Raw genomic sequence first — 22,590 nt, 5'->3', positions numbered from 1 at the left:
TAAGGTAAAAACGGCACAGGCAAGTCCAGTGTGCTGCCTTGGATAGAGAGAGACAGAAGCAGCGGAAATCTCTCTCCTTTTCTTTTAGTGACGACGACTTATTAGAGTAGGAGTTGAGTTTTGGATTCTCCGATGATGAAGGATCATCGTCTTCCTCCTTCCGTCTACGTCCCGCCTCACCAGCGCCTTCGTTCCGATTACGCCTTACATCCTCTTCCTCTCTCTCCCGTTCGTTTTGTCTCCGCTTATGATGACCGCGTTTCCGAGGATCGCGAACCGGTAAACCTCCTCTTCTTCTTTTTCTTGCATACCAACCTTCTTATGCCACCACAATCTCTGAGCTTATTGATGCTCTTTCAATGGCGACTGTCGTTTTGATTTGCTGCTCTCGAGTGTTAGCACCATTTTTTTGAACTGTAACCATATCAATTGCAGCAGGGTGCCTTTCATTGTGCCAACTTGGATGAATGGAATAGGAAATTTTCTATGCTTTTGCACGATTCCGTAACTCAAGAAGTTGTCTCCAGGGAGAAAAAAGATAGAAGGGATTTTGATAAACTTGCTGCACTGGCTACAACCCTCGGATTGTATAGGTACCCCTCTACTTCTCTTATGCTCCTTTTTTTATTCTTTTCCGGTGCTTCTTCTTTCTCACAAGTACAATTTCTTTATATCTCTCTTTTTTTTCTTTTGCAGTCATGCATATGCTAAGGTTGTTGTGTTCAGTAAGATCCCACTCCCCAACTATAGGTTTGATCTAGATGACAAGAAGCCACAGAGGGAGGTAATATTTTCTGCTCCTCACTCTATTCTCTTCGACTTACATAAGATGCTTTTTTCTTGCGTTCTCTTTAAAGAGCAGAAATATACCAAAATTTGACAGGTGGATTTGCATATTGACCTTCTTCAAAGAGTTGAAGCTTACCTCAGAGAATACCTCAGTAAAAACTCAAAGAGTGTTGATAGATTCCCTGCCAATTCCTTGGCAAGAACTAGTAGCATAAGCAGTCCTGATGAATGGCTTTTTGAGCAACCAGATCCCATGGCTGCTAGCAATACTACCCTGGACAAAATTCTTTGGCGAAAAAGTTTGCAGCTGCGTGATCGACAAGAATATTGGGAGGTTTTGTGTACTCACCTTTCTATTTATATTAGGTCCTTAATACTAAACTTACTATTCTCCCTCTGTGCTTACTCATCATCCATTTAATTTTGACATTTTTCATTAGTTAGGCATCAGTAGAAGGCCGAAGAATGGTCGAATCTCGGAGAAGTCTCCCTGCTTTCAAGCAAAGGGATTCAGTATTGACAGCAATTTCAAAAAATCAGGTATGCAAAAAAGAGAACTGGAGGCTCGCTTGTTCTCAGTTCTGTGACATCTGTGTCAAATGAAAAACCATTATCAACTTGACAGTCTTCTTTATTTTGTATTATAGGTTATTGTTATCTCTGGAGAAACAGGTTGTGGCAAGACCACACAAATTCCACAATTTATATTAGAATCCGAGATTGATGCAAACCGTGGAGCTTTATGCAGTATCATATGTACTCAACCAAGGAGAATATCTGCTATGTCTGTATCGGAGAGGGTTGCTTACGAGAGAGGAGAGCAGTTAGGTGAATCCGTAAGTTTCACTCCGCATGCTCTATATCTAGGTTCCTTACTTGGAATTCCTCACTTATTTACTAATTAACCTCTTTTGCTTTCTTTCGTACTTTTCGTGAAGGTTGGATATAAAGTTCGACTGGAAGGTGTTAGAGGAAGAGATACCCGCCTACTCTTCTGCACCACAGGCATTTTGTTGAGACGGTTGTTGGTAGATAGAAATTTAAGAGGTGTTACTCATGTTATCGTTGATGAAATTCATGAGCGTGGAATGAATGAAGGTAAAGTTTTGCTACCACGCAGCTCCTCATTTGTAGCTTAACCTGATTGCGGTGTCTTACTACTGTATTACTTTTGTGTTTTAGATTTCCTTCTTATCATTCTTAAGGATCTGCTATCTCGTCGCCCAGAGCTTAAGCTGATTCTGATGAGTGCAACTTTAGATGCTGAGCTTTTTTCGTCATACTTTTGTGGGGCAAGTGTCATTCACATTCCAGTAAGTAAGAAACAGGACTAGTGAGGAGGTTGTTTGGAACTATTCATTCTTCATGGCATGAGTATTTGTTAGCCTCGCTAGAATATATCAGATATTTAGATTCGATATTCCTTGGATCTATATGCTCTGGTTAACCTCAGTGATGCTACTAATATCGTCTTTCCTCGCTATAGGGATTTACATATCCAGTTCGCAGTCATTTCCTAGAGGATATTCTGGAGATGACCAGGTACAGACTGACTCCATACAATCAAATTGATGATTATGGTCAAGAAAGAACGTGGAAGATGCACAAACAGATCCCAAAAAAACGGAAGAGCCAAATTGCCTTTGTTGTTGAGGTATTTGACAAAGAATATCAGTAGCTCAATTCTACATGTTAGGTCCTCATTTCTTTGTCCCTTATGTAAACAGGACGCACTGAGAGCGGCTGACTTCAAGGAGTTTAGCACTGAGACTCAAGAGTCTTTATCTTGTTGGAATCCTGATTGTATTGGTTTCAATCTCATAGAATTTCTCCTTTGGCATATATGTGAGAATGAGGGCCCTGGTGGTATTTTAGTTTTTATGACTGGGTGGGATGATATCAGCTCTCTGAAAGAAAAACTGCAGATACATCCAATCTTTGGCAACCCAGATCGGATTATGTTACTTGCCTGCCATGGTTCTATGGCAAGTTTTGAGCAGGTGATTTATATCTTTTCTCCTGATGTCAACCTGTATCATATGCTAGTGTTACTAGAATATCAATATTTTAGTTACTCAGTGTTTATTGTAGTTTGCACTGTAAAATGACAGTTTGAAACAAGTCGTTCATCCGTTGCAGAGCTATTACCAGTTTCTTCTCTTTTTCCCTCTCTGTTCTTTGCAACCGGAACATGTATTTGAAGGAAAACATATTTATCATTAACCATTGACTTTTTTGTGGGTAAGTGCAGAGGTTGATATTTGAAGAACCTGCAAGTGGAGTAAGAAAGATAATTTTGGCCACCAATATCGCAGAAACGAGCATCACGATTAATGATGTTGCCTTTGTCATCGACTGTGGAAAGGCAAAAGAGACGTCCTATGATGCATTAAACAATACTCCCTGTTTGCTTCCTTCTTGGATTTCCAAGGTTTCAGCTCAGCAGGTATTGTTAGTTTGTTAGAGTTGATACCTTTTGAGAATCAAACTAGTAATACTGTTAATAAGAGTACGGGGCCAATTCCCCATAGATTCATAATAGGAATGGCCATTAGTCAATTTTATTGATAAAACAAACGCAGGAACAAGAACAGGGATTACTAGACGTAAAATCTACCAGCTATAAGATGTTCTTTGTATGTCTTATGCGGAGTTGTATTTCAAATACACTGGACCAGCAAAATTGAGTGTTACTATTCATTGCCAACAAGCTTAATTCTCTGACTGCTCCGTGGGCTTACATTTAGTGATCTTTTTTGTTGATTCTCATCCTCTATTTGTGATTGCAGAGAAGAGGACGAGCCGGTCGTGTTCGACCTGGACAGTGTTATCATCTTTACCCAAAGTGTGTATATGATGCTTTTGCAGAATATCAGTTACCCGAAATTTTGAGGACGCCGTTACAGTCACTTTGTCTGCAAATCAAAAGCTTAAATCTCGGGAGCATATCCGAGTTCTTGTTAAGGGCGCTGCAATCACCCGAACTACTAGCGGTACGTCTTATTTGTTTGATTATTTGGTTAGATTTTCTGATGTAGAGCTTTACTCAAGTGAAGGTGTTTGAACTGAACCAAACTTATAATAATCAATGGAATAGTAATTCATTTTCGTCAATTTTCCCCGCAGGTTCAAAAGGCCATTGAATATCTGAAGATAATAGGCGCATTGGATGAGAATGAATACCTCACAACTCTAGGTAAGAGGAAATATGTTGAATCATGACAGTTTTGAGCAGCAGGACTGAAATTATTCTCATGAGTCATGTTATTGAAATTCTTTGCAGGTCGTTATTTGTCCAAGCTTCCCATGGAGCCAAAGCTTGGAAAAATGCTCATACTAGGGGCTATTCTTGGTTGCCTTGATCCCATATTGACTGTTGTCGCTGGCCTGAGTGTAAGAGATCCTTTCTTGACACCTCAGGACAAGAAAGATGTAAGTCCTTCTCCCGCCATGTATAAAATAAAATGCAGTTCAACTTCTTATCTAGCACTTTTTTCTTACCTTTAGTAAATTACAGTAAAACTCTTCTTGCATTTATGTTTCTGTCTCTCTGTTAGTCAAGCTGTCAAGGTGACTTGACCATCCTCTTCTTCTTCTCTGAAAATACTTTTATTATGGACGTAGTTTTTCCCAAAAACATATTTTCTAGAAATCAGATGGTGTGAATTCTCGTGTCCTCTGAAAGACCGTAGAATATGATTTTCGTTTTTAACTTTCCCAGCTTGCAGACGCTGCAAAATTCCAGTTTTCACGTGATCACAGTGATCATCTTGCACTTGTTCGGGCTTATGAGGGGTGGAAAAAGGCTGAGGAAGAGTCTGCTGTATATGATTACTGCTGGAAAAACTTTCTGTCAATACAGTCAATGAGAGCTATTGATTCTCTTCGAAAAGAATTCTTCTCATTACTCAAAGATACTGGACTCATAGATGGAAACCCATCGATCTGCAATTCAGAGGGGAATGATGCGAATCTTACCAGAGCCGTTATTTGTTATGGCATGTATCCAGGAATCTGTTCAGTTGTGGTGAGTACTTCTCCTGAATTTATATACCCTGCAGTGGCCTCTCTCTATTCAGCAGTTTGGTTTACTGAGCATCTATATGACACATGCAGCATAATGATAGATCATTTTCCTTGAAGACAATGGAGGATGGCCAAGTTCTTCTTTATTCAGTACGCATACGTCCAGTCAAACTTAATGATAAAACTAACACTACACTTTGGTTGGAGAGTTATAACATTCAAATTTTTTTCATAGAATTCTGTAAATGCACGGGAAAGAAAAATACCATATCCGTGGTTGGTATTCAACGAGAAGATAAAAGTGAACTCTGTTTTCTTGAGGGATTCGACAGCTGTCTCTGACTCTACTCTTATCCTCTTTGGCGGTAGCATCTCCAAAGGAGACATTGTGAGCTTTTACTCTATCAGATTTGCTTGTACTCTTATTTTTGTTGTCAGGATTGACAGCAGTTTCATTGCCAACTTCTTGGCAGGATGGCCACTTGAAAATGTTGGGAGGATACTTGGAGTTTTTCATGAAACCTGTTGTTGCAGAGATATGCCAAACCTTGAAGAAAGAGCTTGCCGAGCTGATACAGAACAAAGTGAGTTTCATAAAATCTCAAAAATACCCACCTTTGTTGTTGTGTTATTCTGTCAGGTATTTCTACTTTGATAACAGATCTGGTTATGATACTTTTAAAAAACATTCCAGCTACTTAATCCTAAAGTGGACATGCAAGCACACCATGAACTCTTATCAGCTATACGCTTGTTAGTCTCTGGGGATGGATGTGATGGGAGATTTGTGTTTGGTCGCCAAATACTTAGGCCTTTAGAAACATCGGCTTTGTCAACGAACTCGACATTGCTTTCAAGGACCGAAAGTGGGCCAGGGGGTGACAATTCCAAGAGCCAGCTCCAAACAATACTCACTAGGGCTGGTTATGCAGCACCGATGTATAAGACTAAGCAATTGAAGAACAACAAGTTCCAAACAACAGTAGAATTTAATGAAACACAGATCATGGGACAACCTTGCAGCAACAAGAAGAGTGCTGAGAAAGATGCGGCAGCTGAAGCTATTCAATGGCTGAGGGGCGGGGCAAAGGAAAGTCATGAGCAAGTGAACCATATGTCAAACCTGCTGAAGAAAAGCAAGAAGGATCACCTCTGAGTCTCTGACTGCTTCGCTGAGAGACCATTGCCTTGTAGAAGGCCAAATGAAAAAGGCGTCTATATGGCGTCCACAATTTTCCTGGGCGAGCCTGAAAGCACAGGTGGGAAGAAAAAGAATAGACTCGAAGCATCTCTGAGTGAACAAATGGGGTTGAAGGGAGATAAATACTAATAATATGACACAGTAAGGGAGGAGGTGGGGAGCACACTTCGTTGGTGCAAGGTGAGAGAGATTGAGTTGATCTGGATATGGTGAATTAAGATGTCCAATTTGTATGGGTGTAATTGTATGAGTTGAAGGTTATAATGATGAGACTCAAATGGGTTTGGATGTAGTAGAGAAAGTTGCTACTTGAAGCCCTGTTTGTGTAGACTGCTAATCAGGAATTCAGAGTATTGTGTTGACATGCTCTCTCCCATTATATATACATATAAATGGTAGGTGGACAAAACACTTTAGCAAAACTAAAGATACTGTTTCTAAACCATGTTGCTTTTACCATGAAATAATATTACATATTACGAGGCCTTCAGAGACTGTCGTATCCCCAAGGAACAGAAACACAAGACATCAATGATCCAGTAACTTGAGAAGGATGGCCTGTTCCAGCGGGGAAAAATATATATCACGAAGTTGAAATAATTTTACAAAAGTAAAGAGAAGAAAAGGAGGGTATAGATGAAAAAGGAGGCTTACGGGGCAACACGCATGAGATCTCATTCCCTGATGAAGCTCAGAGGCTGATATCAAAAGCTTCATGGGACGGTACTCACCTGTCTGAGTCTGTCCTCTGTTCTCCGCGTAGCATGTAACTTGTCGCTCTCTTAGATGCTCAAATGCCTGTCATGTCAACCATTTAGACCACCACATATAAACTATGGCATCTCATGAGAGCTATAAACATACCCGTAGGCAGACATTTTGGGCGTAGTAGTCCGAGGTTTGAAAAGAATCGTGTATCGTCTTATACTCTGGAACACACATGAAATCTCAAATCATTTTCATAGTGGTGCAACCTGCATTTTCTCTTAAGCCAAACTTACAGATTACCTTTCATCACACTGATGAAGTTGTATGACCTTTGCTCCTTCACTTCTAACCTCCTCATACATACCAGGAGATAAAGCTCCAGTATGGAGCAATCTGCTCAACAAAGATAATGTCAACTGATGTTCCTAGGAAAATGTATAAGCAACACCGCAGCTTCGCGAAACATTTTCCTCATAAGTCAGCTTATAATACCTCTAACGGCTTCCAACTTTGGTTGCCTTTGCATACTTGAAAGTGCTGCTTTGAAGTTCTCAAGAGAGAGGAGGCCAGATTCCAAATTCATTAAAGAAACAGCGCGGAATCTAACATCAAGAGATAGACTCAACACAGAGGAAATAACATCTTAAGGAAACATCTCACTATTGTAATCGAAAAACTTACATAAACTTCAGCAGACTGTTCATGGTAGAATTGGCATTAAATAATGTCCTGAGTATGTCTTTAAATCTCGTATCTGATTTTATATTCTGCACAGAAGGTGTTTTTTTTTTTGTTTTTTGAAATTGGTAAAAGTATCCGTTCTTCAGAAAAAGAATTAACATCATATAAAAGCTAAGCATGTCATAGTACTAATTGGGAGTGAATATTAGAACCTTAATCTTTTCATTGAACCGAGAAACATATCCACTCGGGAAGCTTGAGTCTGCTGGTAGAGACAGCAGATGTTCCAACAAACTAGAAATATATAGTTCCTATTAATTAAATAAGCTCATTGGAAAATAGTTGACTGATTACAATAGAAAAGAAGGTTATCAACAAAAGAAGCTGCTCATTACCCGTCAAATTCTTCCCTGGATGGAGGAAGAAACAAAATTTTTCTGTGTGAAAAGCGAGATCTCACTCTTTTCTCCAGAAGTTGGTCAGCGTCCTGTGGTGGGAGATTGCATATTATAAGATTTTGAGTACAGTTAACAACAACCAAAGTCAGCTGTCATCAAACATAAACAATACACAGTTCTAGAATGATCAATTTACAAGAAACAATTTGTAAAACCCAAAACATGTATATCTATATAGGCATGGTCATACCAATCGAGAACTAATACCAATGACAACAGCTTGTGATGTTACAGATTGCATAGCATCCAGTAAACTGTATAGCAACCGCTGCTTCCCCTATACAGAACCAGATAATATGGTGAGTGAATAGAAAACACTAATGTCCAATTTCTTTGTATGTCAAAGGTTTTGCTCGACCTCTCAAACTTAGGATGGCATCCATGTTGGTAAGTAAAAAAAGTAACTTAAATATAGGGAAAACGACTAACAATGCAATTAGCAAGTTAAAAGAAATCATAATGCTTGCCTGTGCAAACATGTCAAATTCATCAAGCACAAAGATGATTGTCTTATGTGCTAGTCCACATTCCCTGAAATAGCTCTATCAGTTTGTCTGCGTTAGAAATCAACATAGTAAAAAGGCTGGATATGTCAAGGTGAATACACTCACCGCAACATGGCTACTATGAACTGTGAATTCTCATCCAATGATGCCTGGAAGAATCAAGCCAATTGAGACATTGACTAAATTGTAAGAGAAAATAGAACATTTGGAGAGAACAATGGCAAACCATTTTGGAGAAGAGCAGGTGGTGTTCCATGCACAATTGTCTGGCAATTTCCTGAAAAGCAATGTAAGTCGGTGAGTATATCAGGTGTGTACCTTAAGAAATTAAGAATGCTAGATACATCAAGGGATCAGACCTTAAATGCACAGTTATCATCACTATGCAAGAGTCCATTCAATCTGATCTGCATCATATTGAGATGGTAGTAAGATACGATAAAAGATGAGATGAGATGGTTCCAAATGTACTAGAAATCACACATACTACTGATACTGAATCAGGAAACTCCTGCAACAAATCACCTACAACGAGATCCAAGACCTGAAATCAACCCATTCAAAAATAACAAATCAAACGCCAAGAACGGAGACGGGAGGGGAGAGAGAGAGAGAGAGTAGAAGACGCAGGGTTCGAGGGGGAGCCATACAGCAGCTTTTCCAGAGCCGCGAGGGCCGAGAAGCAAGATCGAATTGTTGCATCCCTCCGTGATGGAGGTTGATACAATGAACTTCAACTTACTGTGTGTTAAGACGAATTTTGTATTAGGGTAAGCAATAGAATCGAATTCGTTATACCAAGCGAAGCAATTAGACCTGTAATTGCTGTCTGACGAAGCGCAAAGAGGTCTAAAGACGAAACTAGGAGCGCACAGTCTCCCGCGAATCAGATTTAGGGATTTCTCCGCCGGAGTCTCTTTGTCCATCGGAAACCCAACCTGGCGGGAAAATTACGCAGGCAAGCCCTCTCACTCTGGTGAAACCATTCATCACCCACACAGGTGTATAAAAAAACAAATGAACTGTATGGGCCTTAATGGGCTATTTCCAACAATCAAGCGTCATGATGGCAAGGCCCAAACAAAGCTACCTTGTTTTCTCCTAAACGAGGCCGTCTTACACCGTGATGGCAAGTTTGTGACGGAAGTGTTTAACTAACAGCAGAAAAAATAGAAAAAAAGGATTGGGTTTTGGAAAATATCAAATGTGGGCAAGGAAGGAGACTCGAGCTGAACCAATCGTTCTCTGAAGCTCTTGCAAAACATTCGAGAGGATTCTAGAGATGGGCAGCACAAGCACCACCAGTTCTGCTTTGATCCACCATTTCCGCCTCACCACTCGCAACTTGGGTTCGCCAACAAAGCGTCCTCACTCTGTAAATTTCTGCAATTCGTGGACGGAAGCTGGACTCCGATGCTCTGTGACTCAGCGCCCGAGCAAAGGCTTTGGCCGGGTGGTTCGCTTGGCTGCTCTGGATGATAATTCTGACGATTTACCAACGGAGACCACCCCCGGAGTTGGCTCTGCTGTAGAAGACAGACCACCAGGTAATAGGAGAGCCTCCAGTTTCTTGATTGATTTGTATAGTGTTGGTCTCGAGAGTCACCCTTTTCAGCTTCCCGGGTTGATATAGTTATTGATGGATTACACAACTGTGGCAGATGCATCCATTGAGCAAGAAGATAGAGCAAGTTCGGTTTATGAGTTTCTCTATCCCCGTAAAGAGGAGCTCCCTGATGACAAAGAAATGACTATATTCGATCATCTCGAGGAGCTCCGGGAGAGGATATTTGTCTCGGTTTTGGCTGTGGGGGCTGCAATCTTGGGGTGCTTTGCCTTCTCCAAAGATCTTATTGTTTTTCTTGAAGCTCCCGTCAAAACTCAGGGTGTGCGGTTTCTGCAGCTTGCTCCAGGCGAATTTTTCTTTACAACTTTAAAGGTCTTCAACTAGCTAATGGTCATAATTGATAGATAGATAGAGGCATCTGCATCTTAATAAAATGATGATTTTTGTTTTTTTGTTGTTGTTTTGCCGTGCAGGTCTCTGGTTATTGCGGGCTTCTACTAGGGAGCCCAGTGATCCTGTATGAAATTATAGCTTTTGTCCTTCCCGGTCTGACACGGGCTGAGAGAAGGTTTCTGGGGCCAATTGTGTTTGGTTCCTCCTTGCTCTTCTATGCTGGACTTGCCTTCTCCTACTGGGTTTTAACCCCTGCAGCCTTGAATTTCTTTGTGAATTACGCTGAAGGTGTGGTAGAATCTCTGTGGTCTATCGACCAGTACTTTGAGTTTGTCTTAGTACTTATGTTCAGCACGGGACTGTCTTTCCAGGTATGTGGCAATGATTATATACTTGTTCTAAAACATTGCTTTAGCCATCTTCACCTGGAATTTAGCTGCTTGTTGTTGGTTTACAGGTTCCAGTCATTCAGTTACTCCTGGGACAAGTAGGGGTGGTGTCAGGAGATCAAATGCTATCAATTTGGAGATACGTGGTGGTAGGTGCGGTGGTTGCAGCAGCTGTAGTCACACCCTCGACAGACCCTGTCACTCAAATGCTCCTAGCAACACCGCTTCTAGGGCTCTACTTGGGTGGTGCATGGATGGTCAAGCTCACAGGTCGGTGAGAAACTTGGTTGTTCAAAGACAAATAAATCATGTTATCTTGTAGAGTATATGATATCACACTTTCCATGCATGAGACCACAGTTTGGTACCCAAAGTGTTTTTCTGATTATTATCTTCTTTGGATGTACAAATTTAGCAACAAGTTTAAGGGCAGGGCATTTACAGTCGATTATATGATTCATGATATTCATGAAATGAAAGTCTAGTCTCTAGATGCTGCATTGCCATTGGCTATGTGTGCTGCACCCCATGAAACATACAATTGATTCCATATCCAAAAACCAAAATAATAAACAGAACATTCAAATTGGACCACCAGGATATATGATGAAGACATCAAAATCTAAAGATGATTTGCAATATGAGGAAATAATCAAAACAATGACCGTCTTCTACACACATCAGAGTTCAATTTTTTGTTTACTCCTCTTGCGACAAATGCAAAATGAAAATCTAAAAGAGTGCAATATTCATCATTCATTGGATCCCAACATCTGGGTAGAAATAGTGTACAAATGGTTTAGCTCTTATGAAGTGAATTAAACAAATACAATTCCCATTTTCATTTGTTGAGATTGTGCTCTCTTTTCTCATCTGGTAACATTCCTCCATCAGAGTCCAATGCTGAATCTCTGTCATGTTGATGATGCCTCCTTCTCATTGCTCCATTGTCCTCACTTGAAGAGTCTGCCAAACAGTGCCTTTTATGTTGCCTTCTCTTCCTACTCTTCCCACTATCTTCCGAGCCACTCGATGAGGCTGAACCTCTGACGTACCTGTGATATTTGCCTGGCCTTCTTCTTCCAGTGTCTTCCTCACTATCACTTGAAGTGACCACCTCACTGCGCCTGTGGTGCTTTAAATATCTTCTTCTCACATCTTCGGTATTGTCATCATCAAAAGTCTTTCTTGAGCTATGCGACTTGTGCCTCTGATGGTGCCTTATCTTCATCCTCAGCTCATCCTCAGACCTGCTTTCATACTCATCACTGCTCTGATCGCTTGGATTCAAGGACCTTCTTTTCTGCCTCCTGGATTTCTTCTCTTTCCTCCTATCATTGTCATCTGAATCAAAGTGTGCATGTCTCCGGTGCTTATGGCGAGATCTTCTAGACTTTCTTCTCACTTCAGAGCTACTATCACTATCCGAGCTAGATTCATACGCACCCTTTTGTTTTCTTTTAGTGACCTTTGACTTCTTTACTTTGGTTTCTGAGTCAGCTTTAGCATTGGCAGCCGCCTCTAGCTTCTGCTCCCATTTCAGAGGAGCTTCTTTCTTCTCTAGAACTCTTCGTTTCTTCTCCTCGACCATCTGGATGAACTTCTTGCAGTCCATTTGGATTGAAAGCGCAACTGAAAATCTGCATTTTGGTATGATGATAACCAAAAGTGCATCTCACAAAAGAGAAGAAAAAAACAATGTTAGCTCTTCCATCAAAGAGTTCATGATGCCAAAAGCACAGAGAGTGAGTAATTATGGTGTCTATACATGATGAATAAACAAGACACTTGCAGCTAAATTGCAGTTGATGCTATTCCATCAGCTGTTCCATCAAACAATTAATGAGGCTAAAAATCAATCACTAACTACACTATCAACACAGAATTCAGTTGTTGCTATTAGGGTATTCCAACATCTAATAATAACCAACGCAAAGACCCCAAAAGAGCTAATTAAGCTTTGAAACTAAAGCGATGAGCCTCACTAAATCTGAACCAAACTTCTTACCTGATGCGAGTGAGAGGTATGATAAGCCAAAGAGGAGAGGCAAGCACACAACAGCAGATTACGAATCTGAAAAAGAGGCGCAAGTAACATTTAGCAACATATCAACTAAACATCAGAAAGTCTACGATAACCTAGAGACGATGACAAATCAACCGATCGGAGAACCCAAGACGCTATAAGGGGAAATCGGAACACAGATCTAAAAGATCGATGATGATCCGTGTGTGGTAAGGCTAATCTTGATTTAAAATTAGGAGATCTGAAATCTGAGAGAGAGAGAGAGCTTACCCTAAGGAAAGGAACTGACGCTAGGGCTTCGCTTCTTTTGAGAGAATATGACGGTTCGGTTCGTCTAGTCTCGTATTTTTCACTCTTGTGCTCTAAATATATATTTATAAACAAACGCATCTGGCTTGCGTGCCGTTTATGCACACGATGAAACCACAGCGTGCCGTTTTGTTAATGTTCCCTGTCTTGTGTGTACACTAGGAATTTGGAGGGAGGCCATTAAGAGATCTATCTTACCTCTCTCAATGAAATGATTGGATTTGGTCACCTACTAAATATATGGTAGACTCCATCAACACAAACGTGCTTTGAATTAATTATTCAACGATTTCATACCAAACAGTTGAATGTACTAGACCTATAGAAGATAGATAGAACCGGATTCTCCTTTTTTCTTCTTCTTCTTCTTGTTATTATTAGGCATAAATGAGAAACTCATAAATGTTCCCGCAACCACGAAAACATCGAATTCGCAGTTTTCCAGAGAAACAGCCCCGACAGGGAGCCCCTGCAATCTGGTTTGCAGTAATGTTCAGCATCCACATCCTTTTTATTTAACCCGGGAAAAGAAATAAAACAAGACACGGAGTAATTTGCTGTCTTGTCCTTTTAGTTTCGCCAACAGCTTAGGTTCGACCTGCAGATCAACAATACGATTTTCATCATAGAATGAAACTCTAGGTGTAGCATTACTCAAATACTTTAATCAAAATATTTGTGGCCTGTATCAAAATATTACACATTTGGCAACACAGTGCCAGTAATGAAAATACTGCCCAGTTCAATGTTTGTGGCCAGATTCATCATCTTGGATCCTCTTGAGTCTTGACACACTCCTGAGCCACAATAAAAATATGTTAAAGTTGAGCCGCGCCCAAGCCATGTGAGATAAGTAGCACCAATAGCAATCACCCCGCTTAGGTCAAAAGTAAATCAAAGTTATGAGTAATGACAGCTCAAGTTGTATGTATTTGCATTCACCTGATATTTTAAGTAGGGGCTTCACACATTTTGGTTTGCAAGATTCCTCAAAGTATCTTTCCTGATCAACAGCTTCTTCTTCTGCCCTGTGATCATTCGAGTAACACCATGGAGTGTTAGATAAGCAAACCAAAGTAAGGAATGGCCCGTTAGCCAATAATACGTTCATGATTATGACGCAGCAACTTGCTGTCAATGTAGGGCTGTTTAGGAGATGTAGCTAACTATCCCATTTTACTATACAACTCTTACGAGCATACACAGCTCCTCAAGATTTATGCAACGCAAGAAAAGGGAGAGAGCCAAACTAATACAACATAGTCGATAGAGAAGTCGCATATTGGCCAAGTAATTATTAGTATTCTGAGAGTGCTTTGTTTATTCCGTTACCATCAAATGAATGCCAGGCCATCCATTATCGCATTGTAACGGAACAAGGATATCAATATTAAAAGCCATCTATAACACCTGTCAATTCTGGAGCAGTTCATTTCAACTTAGATATCTTATTTTTTTGATAAAGTAAGGAAGCAGCACGTGATGCACTCGTCGATTCAACCAAACACAAAGAGTGGATCTGCCAGAGTTTTTTCAGAACAAACTTCACATAAATCACACACAACACTATGATATATAGTTATATAATTGATCAACAGAAACAAATGCTCCTTAGATTGGCCAAGGGATTGCAGCGTGAGTAAATTACTGAGTGATTTAGTAACTTTGGTAAAGAAATGCAAATTTAGCTTGTACAAACAAAATTTCCCAAAGAAGCGAAGCAGGGGAAGGATGGATCTTGTTCCCATTTCTTTACTTAACCAGTTTGGCTGGGATCTTGTAATCTTTTTGCAGCTCCTCTCGCAGGTTGGGAGTGGTCAGTGGGAATATATATATAATATTATGTTACAGTTTGGAATTAAACGCTGAGGCCATCAAAGCCACATTGTTTGTAAATGAGAGCTTGCTTTCTGGGACTAATGCCTATCCCGCAGTTCACGGATACCTGCGCAATGCATTGTTCGTTTAAGCATCAGTCTACATATAAATGAGAGAGAGAGAGGTACATACATGATACATGTATTAATCAATACACCAGTGAAAACTCAAGATAGATACACACATACAGTACATAGATGATTTAGCTTTTAGGTGGTGGCATACGCATACGTACGTGGATCCTAGAAAATATCAAAAGTGAAGGAGAAGCAAAGGCGAAAAGGAAAGCAGAGTGGGGACAGAGCATGACTAGTGGTATAAAGGAATCTATTAACTTAACAATAACAACTTTCTTTCCTTTATTATTATTATTTTTTATTTTTTACCCGCAATCCTTCTTTTTTTTTTTTTAACTACTCTGTGTGTGTGGTAAATAGTAAATAGTAAATAGTAAAAGTTGGTTTTTCAAGAGTGTTCACACTAGTCTAGCTAGGCCAGATCCCCGAGCAAACGAATCGTGGCGAAAAGAAGGAAGAAGAAGATGGAGAACCTGAACCCCCGGTGAATCGAAATTCATGACTCGGATCTTAGCGCCAACGTCTCCGCGGACTGTGAGGTCCACTCGGTCGTTCAAGGAAGCGTCTCTGACGAGATCGGCGGCGTGGGCTTGCATAAGATTGACTCTATCGACGGAGATGGTGGCCTCCACGTTCCTCGTACTGTGCGCATCCTGGTAGAATCCGGGCACCGTCGCCCTCCCCAGTGGCATGCCTTTGTACATCACCGTGAAGCTAGACTCGCCGTACCTGATTCCGACCTTGTTGGGGTTGCCGGCAGTGAAGAGCATCCGGATGGTGAGGGAGAGGGAGGCCGTGGTTGGATCCAAAACAGCGCTAGGGTTGGAGATTCCCATGTACACCACTGCCACTTGCTGCAGATCGAACTGCGGTTTCTTCGGCTTCACCGCCAGTATTACTATGAGCACCACCGCCAGTACCAGCAACGCTAGGAACGCGAACAGCAAAAACAAGCAGCAGCAGCATCCCTTCAGCGACGCCGACGACGACGAGTAGCTCCGGTAATACTGCTGCTGGCTCTGAGCAGCGATCGGAGGACGACCATGTCCGATCTCGCCGTTGAGACCTGCTCTAAAACTAGAACTAGAACTAGAAGGAGGCGGCATAATAATATATAAGTGAAAGCAGGAAGCTCCCTCTCCCTTTCCCACTCTCACTTCAATCTGCAATCTGTAATCTGTACTGGCGGTGGTGAAGCTCAGCTCACAACAAGAGAAAGAGAGAGAGAGAGAGAGAGAGAAAGAGCGAGCGACCCTGTTTCCGCGTCCGGACAGTATTGACGAATTAATAATGCTCAGAGTCACAATATACCAATCTTAAGTTTTCAACCACCGATAAATATAATTAGTTTTTACAGCATTTTAAGCAAATTTCACCCTCTCTTTCCCTGTGGAGGCGATTCTAACAAATTCTAGGCGGTGATCTCAACAAAGAAGGCTTAGATGACTCAGATGTTGGATATTTGATAAGGGTATATACTGCAAAGTAAACAACCAATTGCATTACTCAGATGGAGAAATCGACTGCTTGCTTATATAGTACATTTTTTATATATCTGTACTTCAAAAAAGCAAAAAAAAAATACAACACACAGTTACTATCTTTTTGTCACATATATGTATTACGACGTCGTAGCTTTATGCTATAGTCGACCTCATGCTAATATTTCTCTACTTCCCTCAGCTCATGATCAAGCACAGTGATGCCTAGCCGTTTCTTTACCGACTCTCCTCACTCTCTCTTATCTTCTTCAACATCTTCTTCCCTGTCCGAGTCAGCATTCTTCTCTTGTTTAACTAAGCTGATGTCACCATCTTGCCTCCCCACTGTCAGAGATTGAGCTTCCTCGTTGTCTTCATCCACGTCTCCCGAATACGCATATCTGTCCATCATTATTTTCATGTTAGTATCCCTGTCATATCCAGGTACCGCAAAACTGGACCAATACACTAGCGTGCAGCCAGGACTTCCCACAAGACTAGCACCTCATGCTCAGCTTAAACGGTTTCCATTCTAGCAAGTAACTCTCAGCTCGCAAAACAAAAGTTTATTTGATGGTATGCTGGAGAGGTATCAAAACCTTTTAAGTTGATGTAATATACCTTTGGGAGTTCTGTGAGGGGGTCCAGAGATAGCAAATAATACATAGCAACACAAATGCAATAACATCCCAGAAGGCAGTTATAGTCCAGGCAGTCTGCCATCGTTCATTAAAAGGATCTGTTGCTTTGAAATACACCTGCAGGGGGCAAATCATCAGGAAAGCTGGGTATATTCCAAGAAAGAATGAGCTTCTTTTTTCCTAGCTCAAATTCTACGCCAGTTTTAGTTGAGCAGTTAATCTCCTTAAAAGTAAGATTTGAGTTTACTAAATCAGCATCATACAAGAATGAGTTTGCCCAGGATGGTACCTCATACACTATCCATGCAACAGAGGCAACAACCATCACAGCTAGAGCATTTGAGAACTTGCGGTAAATTTCCAACTTCACCGAGGTCCTCTTCAACTGCGCAAGAAAAATAATAAAGAATTTTATAGCTAGTCTGATGAATCTTGCCACAAAACCTTACAACTTACAGTGTCTGATCACAGAGTTGCTAATTTGGAAAAGACGAAATACCTGTAACTGTTCCAATGTTTTGGAAAGAGAGGTAAATATCCACAATATGAGAAATGCATCCAGGAAAGCGTCAGGAAGGACAAGAAAAAGTTTTGATCTTCCAGACATGTCGTCAATGATGCCAACGTGCTCAGCTATATCAAGCATCTCAGAAGCTATGAAGTAAGTAACTCCAACAAGGAGGACTTTAGAAGTGAGACCACCAAGAGTGGATTTGACAACCCCAAATCCCATGGAAACACAGAGTATGAGAATTCGGGAAACAGTCTTTCTGAACGCACCAATGGTAACAACCCATGTTGTAAGGGCCAAAGGCCTCATCCCCGTGTTGTTAAAATTTGCATAATCCAAGTACCAAAAGACCATCTCAAGCAATCCGAGAACAAGGACCGCAGTTATGCAATGTTGAAGAGGCAATATATCCATCCGGAACCTCAAATACTGGAAGAACCAGACGGCACTGAGCAACAAATATGCGAGAGACATATAGATATAGAAATGCATGAGTGGAGCCATCCTACCAGGAAGATAGCCGTCGGGATTTTTCCAAACAGTCTTCCCCGTCATTTGGAGGCCCTTGAGTTGTGGATCACACGATATGAATAATAGATTATAGATTCCAGTCTTGCGGATTAGAATCTCAGTGTCTTCCATCTTAGCAGACAGACGTTTTCCTTTGAAGCGGACACGTAAGAGGATAGGCCATCTAGGGTCATGTGCAGAAGGAATCCTAATGATCTCACCCTGCTTACAACCTTGAAGCTTGGCCAGATCTGGCGTGCAGCAAATAGATCTTTGGCCCCCGTAAGCTGAACCACCGATACTGTTACGATCGGAGGCTTCAAAGATCACTGCTTGGACTAACCCATTGCTGTGGCGGTGATCAGTAATTTTCCTCCAGAGAGTGATGTTCTCAAACCTGAACCAGTGAGGAGGAGGATGACGTACATCCAGCACGAGACTCGAAAATGTGCGAAGAGAATGAATGATAGGGGATACCTGATGAAAGATCGGGAAGAGGCGAAGATGCCCTCGCTGCCACCGTAGAGGAGGAGAGAATTACCGACATCGTGGAAGGGCTGCGAGGGGTAGATGTGGGCGGAGGCCCCTGCTATTTTAAAGTGGAAAGATAGAAGAAGTGGGCACAAGAGCAGAGACAGGTGGCTCAGTTTTCCCAAATCCATTATCGGGGAACGAGGATCTCTCGGCGAAGTGGAAGCAGCGGGAGACGAAAGCAGCTGCAGAGTCGCTGTTCTAGCTGCTGACTTTGGACCACAGCCACCAGCTCAATATAATGTTTGGGCCTTAAGATGGGGTTTGCCCCATAACTTCAGGTCCGGCCCACTAAAATGAAGAAGAGGTGACCAGACTTTCTTTCTCTCTCTCGGACTTCAGAGACGATGGAGACTGGATACGACCAAGTTCTTCGCTCCGTTTCTCAGGTGAACATCGCCGACCAGACCGAAGATTCCGGCGACGTAGTCAGTGATAGAGACGGTGTAAAAGTCTCGTGCTTCACTGAAGTTTTCGATGATGTCACTATCCAGTTCCAGATCATCCGTCTCGCGAAACAGGTTCCCGCCAATAACTTGCTTTGATCTTTGTAACCTAATTCTCATGTCTTCGCTCTTTATCGGAACTAAAATATTGGTTTAATTTTGGAATTTTGTGTAGATTTATGTATGGCTCGGTTGTAACTCCGCCAAATTCGGGAATTTGTACGCCGCCGCTTCAACACGACCGGTGAGATTCTAAACAGCTGCAATATCATGGCAATTAGGGTTTTCAGTGTTCTAAATTGGGATTTTTTTTTGTTTTGTTTCTATGGCAGAGCAATACAGTGAGTGTTACTTCAGTACTTGGTGGTTCATCTGATAACACTGGATCTGGCATTGCGCGTAGATTAGGTTAGAATTTGACTGCAATTTCAAATCCTTCTCTTTCTTGATGATACAGATATAAATTCTCTGGTTTTCTTGTGTATTCTAGTGTTGAAGACTGGTCTCAATATAATACTGGCTTGCAACATCCCTAAGAACAATCCCTTGCTCGAGGTTCGTTCTTTCGTTTTTTTTTTTAATTGCCTTATAGAATTGAGAAAGAAACAAGTTTTACTTAGATAATACACATTTTTTTGTTTGTGTAGGCTAAAGCTGAGAAATTGTTGATCAGAAAGCTGATTGATCTTGGTTACACAATGCCAAAACCTGTAAGAGCAACATAGCCAGTTTAGATGTTTCTTGAGTTTGTTTCTCCTCTTTGTGTCCTACCATTTATCTGCCGAAAATTGTGAATCATTCTAACATATTCTAACATTTCTAAGATCGAGTGGCATGAATGAGTGTTCTTAACATAATAAGATTATATCTTCTCCATACTCAGAGAGTTGCTTCCTTTTTCATGGCTTTCAAATGTGTTTGTTTTCTTCCTCTTCATTGTCAATTTGGCCTGTTGTTTCGTCACCCAAACTTGGAAGCTATGTGGTAATGCATTATTCAAAAAATAGAAAATACAACTTTGCCAGGATGGTACCTCATACACTATGAAAAAAAGAAGAAAAATACATTTTTTTTTTGGTTAAAGAAATAGAAAATACAATTTTGTTTTGGTAAAAAAGAAAAAAGAAAAATACATTGGAGATTGTCTTAGTTTCCTTTTCCAACTTATCAAAACTGTGTACTCATACGTTACTGCTTTTATAAAAGTAGCTTTAGACGAAAGCAGTGTGTTGGGAATAAGAGTAATTTTCTTTTGTGTTTATCAAATTACAGCACAACACGATATATATTCATTGTTCATGCTAGTGGCAGTGTCTAGAATTAGAGAATTGTGATCGCCTCACTAGAGAAACTGCTAACTAATAGGGACAAGGATAGACAGAACACTACATGTGGTAAACTCTACTACAGATGCCACGTGATACAACTCATAGATCGTCTCCTGAAACCTTGTCCAATCGATCTTCAGCCCCAAGCAGCGATGTAGATGGATGGTCAAAGGCGAGGGTATGGTCTGACTGATGGTAAGAAGCGTTCAAGCCGGATTCTAGTATGGGGTGTGCCACTACTATATCAGGTGTATAACCAGCAGCGCTTCTCACCAACCTAGGCTTCTTTGATGATCTCTCTTCCCCTCCGCTCTCATCCTGAGACCCAATGTTACACCCCGAGTCTGGTGTCAAAGGCTCCCGATAAGATGAAAGAGACTCATCAACTGAGAGGCTCTTGTCTGGTCCACATTCCTTGCCAGACTTGTCTTGAAGGGGAGACTCAGAGGTTGGGGCAGGGGTTGCAGGATCTGATTCGCCTATTACTGGGGCTGATGGTTCGCCAAGTACTCCACTGAGTCGTTGTTGCTCTTCAATTATCTTCTTCAAGTACTTCCCTTGTGCTTCTATCCGTAGTTGCAGCTGTCTTTGCACCTAAAAATACATCAAAGAATGTCAGATGTAACGCAAATTAGCTGGCTAATAATGCCCCACTGAAATTCTGACTAATTATTTCGTTTTGCTTTTTCTTTCTTTTAAGTATGGTGAAGCATACTTCTAGTTGCTCGTGCAATCGTTTCTGAACTTCCATCTGCAACTTGAGGGCTTCAGTTATCTGCATTCCACTGTAATCGAAAAGTTACTGATCACTTAATCTAAACCACCAGGTAATAGCATCACAAATCAACTAAAAGAATGAAATTTCACGTACGACGAGCCGTCCAACCCAGAGAGCATATCTCCAGATTCTTTTTTATCAATTTTTTTCCCTGAAAACGAGAAAATACTAGTTTCAGGTAAAGAGGCAACTGGGAGAATGAGAAAAAGAGAAGGAAATCAATGTCCACCCAACCTTCAGCAGACGAATCTGGAAGATACTTTGCAAGTCGATATTTCTGACAAAAAAAAACACAATTGCAAACATAAGTGGAAGAAACTGGGGATGCATACCAATATACCATACACAGATAAAAGAAAGAGAGAAGAGACAAAAGGCAACACACTGTAATCATTTGAGAATACCTGTAAGTGACTCTTGACATGATATATAGTTAATCCTTGTACACCCATCACTCTAAGAACGCCTTTGGGTGTAGCTCCTTTGGAAACCAAAAGAAGAAATATATTTAGAAACCCTAAACCAAACAGATAGGTTTTTCCTCCCATGACTAGTAAACATGTTGGCATACAAGGATAATTTAAGCAGCAATTTAATCATATTGTTGTGCATAAAATTACCACAGATATCGATGAGGTACTAAATTACCATACTGAGTAAATACAAAAGAAGGAATGTCAGAAAGAAAAAGGAAACTTACTATCAGGGCCACCAAGTTGAGCAACGGCATCAACGAAGCGTTCATGTAGCTCATGCGTCCAACGCAAACGTTGTTTGGAAGCATGACTAGAATTGGTGCCTCCGTTGTCAGCTTCCATCAGGGCTAAGATATAAACGTTGAAGGGAACGTAATAAGTTGTTGCAAAGCTAGAAAATGTCACTCAGAAAATAAATAATCGCGAGAGAGATAGTAATAGAAAGAAAGATTTCTCCAAGACCGTCATATGACCGATTTGATTTGATTGAAAACTTGGTTGGTTATTATTAGATACCGAAATAGCACGAGAGTATGTAACTTTGGAAGTAAAAGCAGTGAAGTCAAGTATAAGATTTAGCTCCGGCAGATCCACCACAGGTTGGGTTTGAGAGCCGTATGATGGTTGATACCAAAGTTCAGAGACATGGACCACACGGACTCATGGGTTTGAATAAAATCCAAGGTTATGGAATCGACGAACCTGTGGGGTGGATGGATCTATACCAGAATCAGACGACGTCCCTCCATTTTCCGAACTTGCTTAGATTTTGTGTTTACTGAGCCCGATTGATTGATTTAGTACTGGGCGGCGACGCAGCAGAGTCCTCCTCGACAGAAAAAAAAAAAAAAAAAAAAAACCTTCCAGTCGTCCCAGATAG

General features: G+C 41.0%; 9 protein-coding genes across 13 annotated transcripts; 3 read left to right on the top strand and 6 right to left on the bottom strand.

Moving 5' to 3' along the window:
• Window positions 1-40: 40 nt before the first annotated feature.
• On the top strand, window positions 41-6,378 carry LOC17886087 (DExH-box ATP-dependent RNA helicase DExH5, mitochondrial). Of its 3 annotated transcripts, none has more exons than XM_006290465.2 (19): window positions 41-279; window positions 439-593; window positions 697-784; window positions 884-1,123; window positions 1,234-1,329; window positions 1,437-1,625; window positions 1,728-1,887; window positions 1,972-2,102; window positions 2,276-2,443; window positions 2,517-2,789; window positions 3,041-3,235; window positions 3,579-3,782; window positions 3,916-3,985; window positions 4,073-4,221; window positions 4,511-4,816; window positions 4,906-4,965; window positions 5,051-5,203; window positions 5,289-5,399; window positions 5,510-6,378. In XM_006290465.2, the coding sequence occupies exons 1-19, from the start codon at window positions 133-135 to the stop codon at window positions 5,969-5,971; spliced, it is 3,357 nt and encodes a 1,118-aa protein (XP_006290527.1). In that variant the 5' UTR covers window positions 41-132; the 3' UTR covers window positions 5,972-6,378. The 3 variants fall into 3 exon arrangements, with proteins under 3 accessions (XP_006290527.1, XP_023638294.1, XP_023638295.1); XM_023782526.1 differs by having other exon boundaries at window positions 436-593; XM_023782527.1 differs by lacking the exons at window positions 41-279; window positions 439-593; window positions 697-784 and having other exon boundaries at window positions 1,035-1,123; window positions 1,230-1,329.
• Window positions 6,370-9,335, bottom strand: LOC17885993 (origin of replication complex subunit 4). Its single transcript, XM_006292971.2, has 16 exons — window positions 9,186-9,335; window positions 9,020-9,110; window positions 8,857-8,913; window positions 8,729-8,776; window positions 8,596-8,646; window positions 8,475-8,518; window positions 8,331-8,394; window positions 8,054-8,140; window positions 7,801-7,892; window positions 7,618-7,699; window positions 7,406-7,491; window positions 7,217-7,326; window positions 7,025-7,117; window positions 6,881-6,945; window positions 6,671-6,814; window positions 6,370-6,574 (listed from the first exon to the last, which is right to left on the bottom strand). Exons 1-16 carry the CDS (start codon window positions 9,293-9,295, stop codon window positions 6,545-6,547), a joined length of 1,254 nt encoding a protein of 417 aa, XP_006293033.1. The 5' UTR covers window positions 9,296-9,335; the 3' UTR covers window positions 6,370-6,544.
• A 199-nt stretch (window positions 9,336-9,534) lies between these two features.
• On the top strand, window positions 9,535-11,183 carry LOC17885267 (sec-independent protein translocase protein TATC, chloroplastic). The gene is made up of 4 exons (XM_006291357.2): window positions 9,535-9,916; window positions 10,031-10,308; window positions 10,410-10,700; window positions 10,787-11,183. Exons 1-4 carry the CDS (start codon window positions 9,652-9,654, stop codon window positions 10,994-10,996), a joined length of 1,044 nt encoding a protein of 347 aa, XP_006291419.1. The 5' UTR covers window positions 9,535-9,651; the 3' UTR covers window positions 10,997-11,183.
• A 184-nt stretch (window positions 11,184-11,367) lies between these two features.
• LOC17885196 (CAX-interacting protein 4) lies at window positions 11,368-13,105 on the bottom strand. Of its 3 annotated transcripts, none has more exons than XM_006291646.2 (3): window positions 13,015-13,105; window positions 12,727-12,792; window positions 11,368-12,392 (listed from the first exon to the last, which is right to left on the bottom strand). In XM_006291646.2, exon 3 carries the CDS (start codon window positions 12,331-12,333, stop codon window positions 11,560-11,562), a length of 774 nt encoding a protein of 257 aa, XP_006291708.1. In that variant the 5' UTR covers window positions 12,334-12,392; window positions 12,727-12,792; window positions 13,015-13,105; the 3' UTR covers window positions 11,368-11,559. The 3 variants fall into 3 exon arrangements, with proteins under 3 accessions (XP_006291708.1, XP_006291709.1, XP_023637853.1); XM_006291647.2 differs by having other exon boundaries at window positions 11,368-12,358; XM_023782085.1 differs by having other exon boundaries at window positions 11,368-12,792.
• Window positions 13,106-13,382: 277 nt separating this feature from the next.
• Window positions 13,383-14,241, bottom strand: LOC111830401. Its single transcript, XM_023782086.1, has 3 exons — window positions 13,996-14,241; window positions 13,754-13,850; window positions 13,383-13,651 (listed from the first exon to the last, which is right to left on the bottom strand). Exons 1-3 carry the CDS (start codon window positions 14,162-14,164, stop codon window positions 13,624-13,626), a joined length of 294 nt encoding a protein of 97 aa, XP_023637854.1. The 5' UTR covers window positions 14,165-14,241; the 3' UTR covers window positions 13,383-13,623.
• A 356-nt stretch (window positions 14,242-14,597) lies between these two features.
• Window positions 14,598-16,406, bottom strand: LOC111830570 (NDR1/HIN1-like protein 10). Its single transcript, XM_023783014.1, has 2 exons — window positions 15,482-16,406; window positions 14,598-14,998 (listed from the first exon to the last, which is right to left on the bottom strand). The coding sequence occupies exons 1-2, from the start codon at window positions 16,112-16,114 to the stop codon at window positions 14,912-14,914; spliced, it is 720 nt and encodes a 239-aa protein (XP_023638782.1). The 5' UTR covers window positions 16,115-16,406; the 3' UTR covers window positions 14,598-14,911.
• Window positions 16,407-16,494: 88 nt separating this feature from the next.
• LOC17886110 (transmembrane protein 87A) lies at window positions 16,495-18,905 on the bottom strand. Its single transcript, XM_023783013.1, has 5 exons — window positions 18,629-18,905; window positions 17,630-18,548; window positions 17,420-17,515; window positions 17,111-17,247; window positions 16,495-16,890 (listed from the first exon to the last, which is right to left on the bottom strand). Exons 1-5 carry the CDS (start codon window positions 18,811-18,813, stop codon window positions 16,740-16,742), a joined length of 1,488 nt encoding a protein of 495 aa, XP_023638781.1. The 5' UTR covers window positions 18,814-18,905; the 3' UTR covers window positions 16,495-16,739.
• A 48-nt stretch (window positions 18,906-18,953) lies between these two features.
• LOC17885304 lies at window positions 18,954-20,025 on the top strand. The gene is made up of 5 exons (XM_006292772.2): window positions 18,954-19,203; window positions 19,304-19,372; window positions 19,461-19,536; window positions 19,619-19,683; window positions 19,776-20,025. Exons 1-5 carry the CDS (start codon window positions 19,030-19,032, stop codon window positions 19,851-19,853), a joined length of 462 nt encoding a protein of 153 aa, XP_006292834.1. The 5' UTR covers window positions 18,954-19,029; the 3' UTR covers window positions 19,854-20,025.
• A 330-nt stretch (window positions 20,026-20,355) lies between these two features.
• On the bottom strand, window positions 20,356-22,580 carry LOC17886662 (myb family transcription factor PHL7). Its single transcript, XM_006291556.2, has 7 exons — window positions 22,413-22,580; window positions 21,935-22,057; window positions 21,639-21,715; window positions 21,469-21,511; window positions 21,328-21,385; window positions 21,172-21,241; window positions 20,356-21,050 (listed from the first exon to the last, which is right to left on the bottom strand). The coding sequence occupies exons 2-7, from the start codon at window positions 22,050-22,052 to the stop codon at window positions 20,556-20,558; spliced, it is 861 nt and encodes a 286-aa protein (XP_006291618.1). The 5' UTR covers window positions 22,053-22,057; window positions 22,413-22,580; the 3' UTR covers window positions 20,356-20,555.
• Window positions 22,581-22,590: the final 10 nt, after the last annotated feature.

Source organism: Capsella rubella, unplaced genomic scaffold (genome assembly GCF_000375325.1).
Source record: "Capsella rubella cultivar Monte Gargano unplaced genomic scaffold, Caprub1_0 scaffold_5, whole genome shotgun sequence".
Lineage (NCBI taxonomy): Eukaryota > Viridiplantae > Streptophyta > Magnoliopsida > Brassicales > Brassicaceae > Capsella > Capsella rubella.
The sequence above is the reverse complement of the archived record's forward strand: the minus strand, read 5'-3'. Positions and strand labels throughout refer to the sequence as shown.

Excerpts from the sequence above, each read along its gene's own strand:
- LOC17885993 (XM_006292971.2), bottom strand. The coding sequence starts at position 9,295 with ATGGACAAAGAGACTCCGGCGGAGAAATCCCTAAATCTGATTCGCGGG. Across the intron at positions 8,777-8,856 it reads TTCCTGATTCAGTATCAGTA|ATCAGATTGAATGGACTCTT; the intron begins GTATGTGTGATT and ends AATATGATGCAG. Across the intron at positions 7,893-8,053 it reads TTGGTATTAGTTCTCGATTG|GACGCTGACCAACTTCTGGA; the intron begins GTATGACCATGC and ends CTCCCACCACAG.
- LOC17886087 (XM_023782526.1), top strand. The coding sequence starts at position 133 with ATGATGAAGGATCATCGTCTTCCTCCTTCCGTCTACGTCCCGCCTCAC. Across the intron at positions 1,626-1,727 it reads GAGAGCAGTTAGGTGAATCC|GTTGGATATAAAGTTCGACT; the intron begins GTAAGTTTCACT and ends CTTTTCGTGAAG. Across the intron at positions 4,966-5,050 it reads GCCAAGTTCTTCTTTATTCA|AATTCTGTAAATGCACGGGA; the intron begins GTACGCATACGT and ends TTTTTTTCATAG.
- LOC17886662 (XM_006291556.2), bottom strand. The coding sequence starts at position 22,052 with ATGGAAGCTGACAACGGAGGCACCAATTCTAGTCATGCTTCCAAACAA. Across the intron at positions 21,716-21,934 it reads TCAACTTGGTGGCCCTGATA|GAGCTACACCCAAAGGCGTT; the intron begins GTAAGTTTCCTT and ends TGGTTTCCAAAG. Across the intron at positions 21,242-21,327 it reads TCTGGGTTGGACGGCTCGTC|TGGAATGCAGATAACTGAAG; the intron begins GTACGTGAAATT and ends TTTCGATTACAG.
- LOC17885267 (XM_006291357.2), top strand. The coding sequence starts at position 9,652 with ATGGGCAGCACAAGCACCACCAGTTCTGCTTTGATCCACCATTTCCGC. Across the intron at positions 10,309-10,409 it reads TTTTCTTTACAACTTTAAAG|GTCTCTGGTTATTGCGGGCT; the intron begins GTCTTCAACTAG and ends TTTGCCGTGCAG. Across the intron at positions 10,701-10,786 it reads GCACGGGACTGTCTTTCCAG|GTTCCAGTCATTCAGTTACT; the intron begins GTATGTGGCAAT and ends GTTGGTTTACAG.
- LOC17885304 (XM_006292772.2), top strand. The coding sequence starts at position 19,030 with ATGGAGACTGGATACGACCAAGTTCTTCGCTCCGTTTCTCAGGTGAAC. Across the intron at positions 19,204-19,303 it reads TCATCCGTCTCGCGAAACAG|ATTTATGTATGGCTCGGTTG; the intron begins GTTCCCGCCAAT and ends AATTTTGTGTAG. Across the intron at positions 19,373-19,460 it reads CCGCCGCTTCAACACGACCG|AGCAATACAGTGAGTGTTAC; the intron begins GTGAGATTCTAA and ends TTTCTATGGCAG.
- LOC111830570 (XM_023783014.1), bottom strand. The coding sequence starts at position 16,114 with ATGCCGCCTCCTTCTAGTTCTAGTTCTAGTTTTAGAGCAGGTCTCAAC. Across the intron at positions 14,999-15,481 it reads TCGATTCACCGGGGGTTCAG|GTATCCGTGAACTGCGGGAT; the intron begins GTTCTCCATCTT and ends TGCATTGCGCAG.
- LOC17885196 (XM_023782085.1), bottom strand. The coding sequence starts at position 12,333 with ATGGACTGCAAGAAGTTCATCCAGATGGTCGAGGAGAAGAAACGAAGA.
- LOC17886110 (XM_023783013.1), bottom strand. The coding sequence starts at position 18,813 with ATGGATTTGGGAAAACTGAGCCACCTGTCTCTGCTCTTGTGCCCACTT. Across the intron at positions 17,516-17,629 it reads AAACATTGGAACAGTTACAG|TTGAAGAGGACCTCGGTGAA; the intron begins GTATTTCGTCTT and ends TTTCTTGCGCAG. Across the intron at positions 16,891-17,110 it reads CCCTCACAGAACTCCCAAAG|ATATGCGTATTCGGGAGACG; the intron begins GTATATTACATC and ends AATGATGGACAG.
- LOC111830401 (XM_023782086.1), bottom strand. The coding sequence starts at position 14,164 with ATGAACGTATTATTGGCTAACGGGCCATTCCTTACTTTGGTTTGCTTA. Across the intron at positions 13,851-13,995 it reads GCCCCTACTTAAAATATCAG|GAGTGTGTCAAGACTCAAGA; the intron begins GTGAATGCAAAT and ends ATTGTGGCTCAG. Across the intron at positions 13,652-13,753 it reads GGCACTGTGTTGCCAAATGT|GTCGAACCTAAGCTGTTGGC; the intron begins GTAATATTTTGA and ends GTTGATCTGCAG.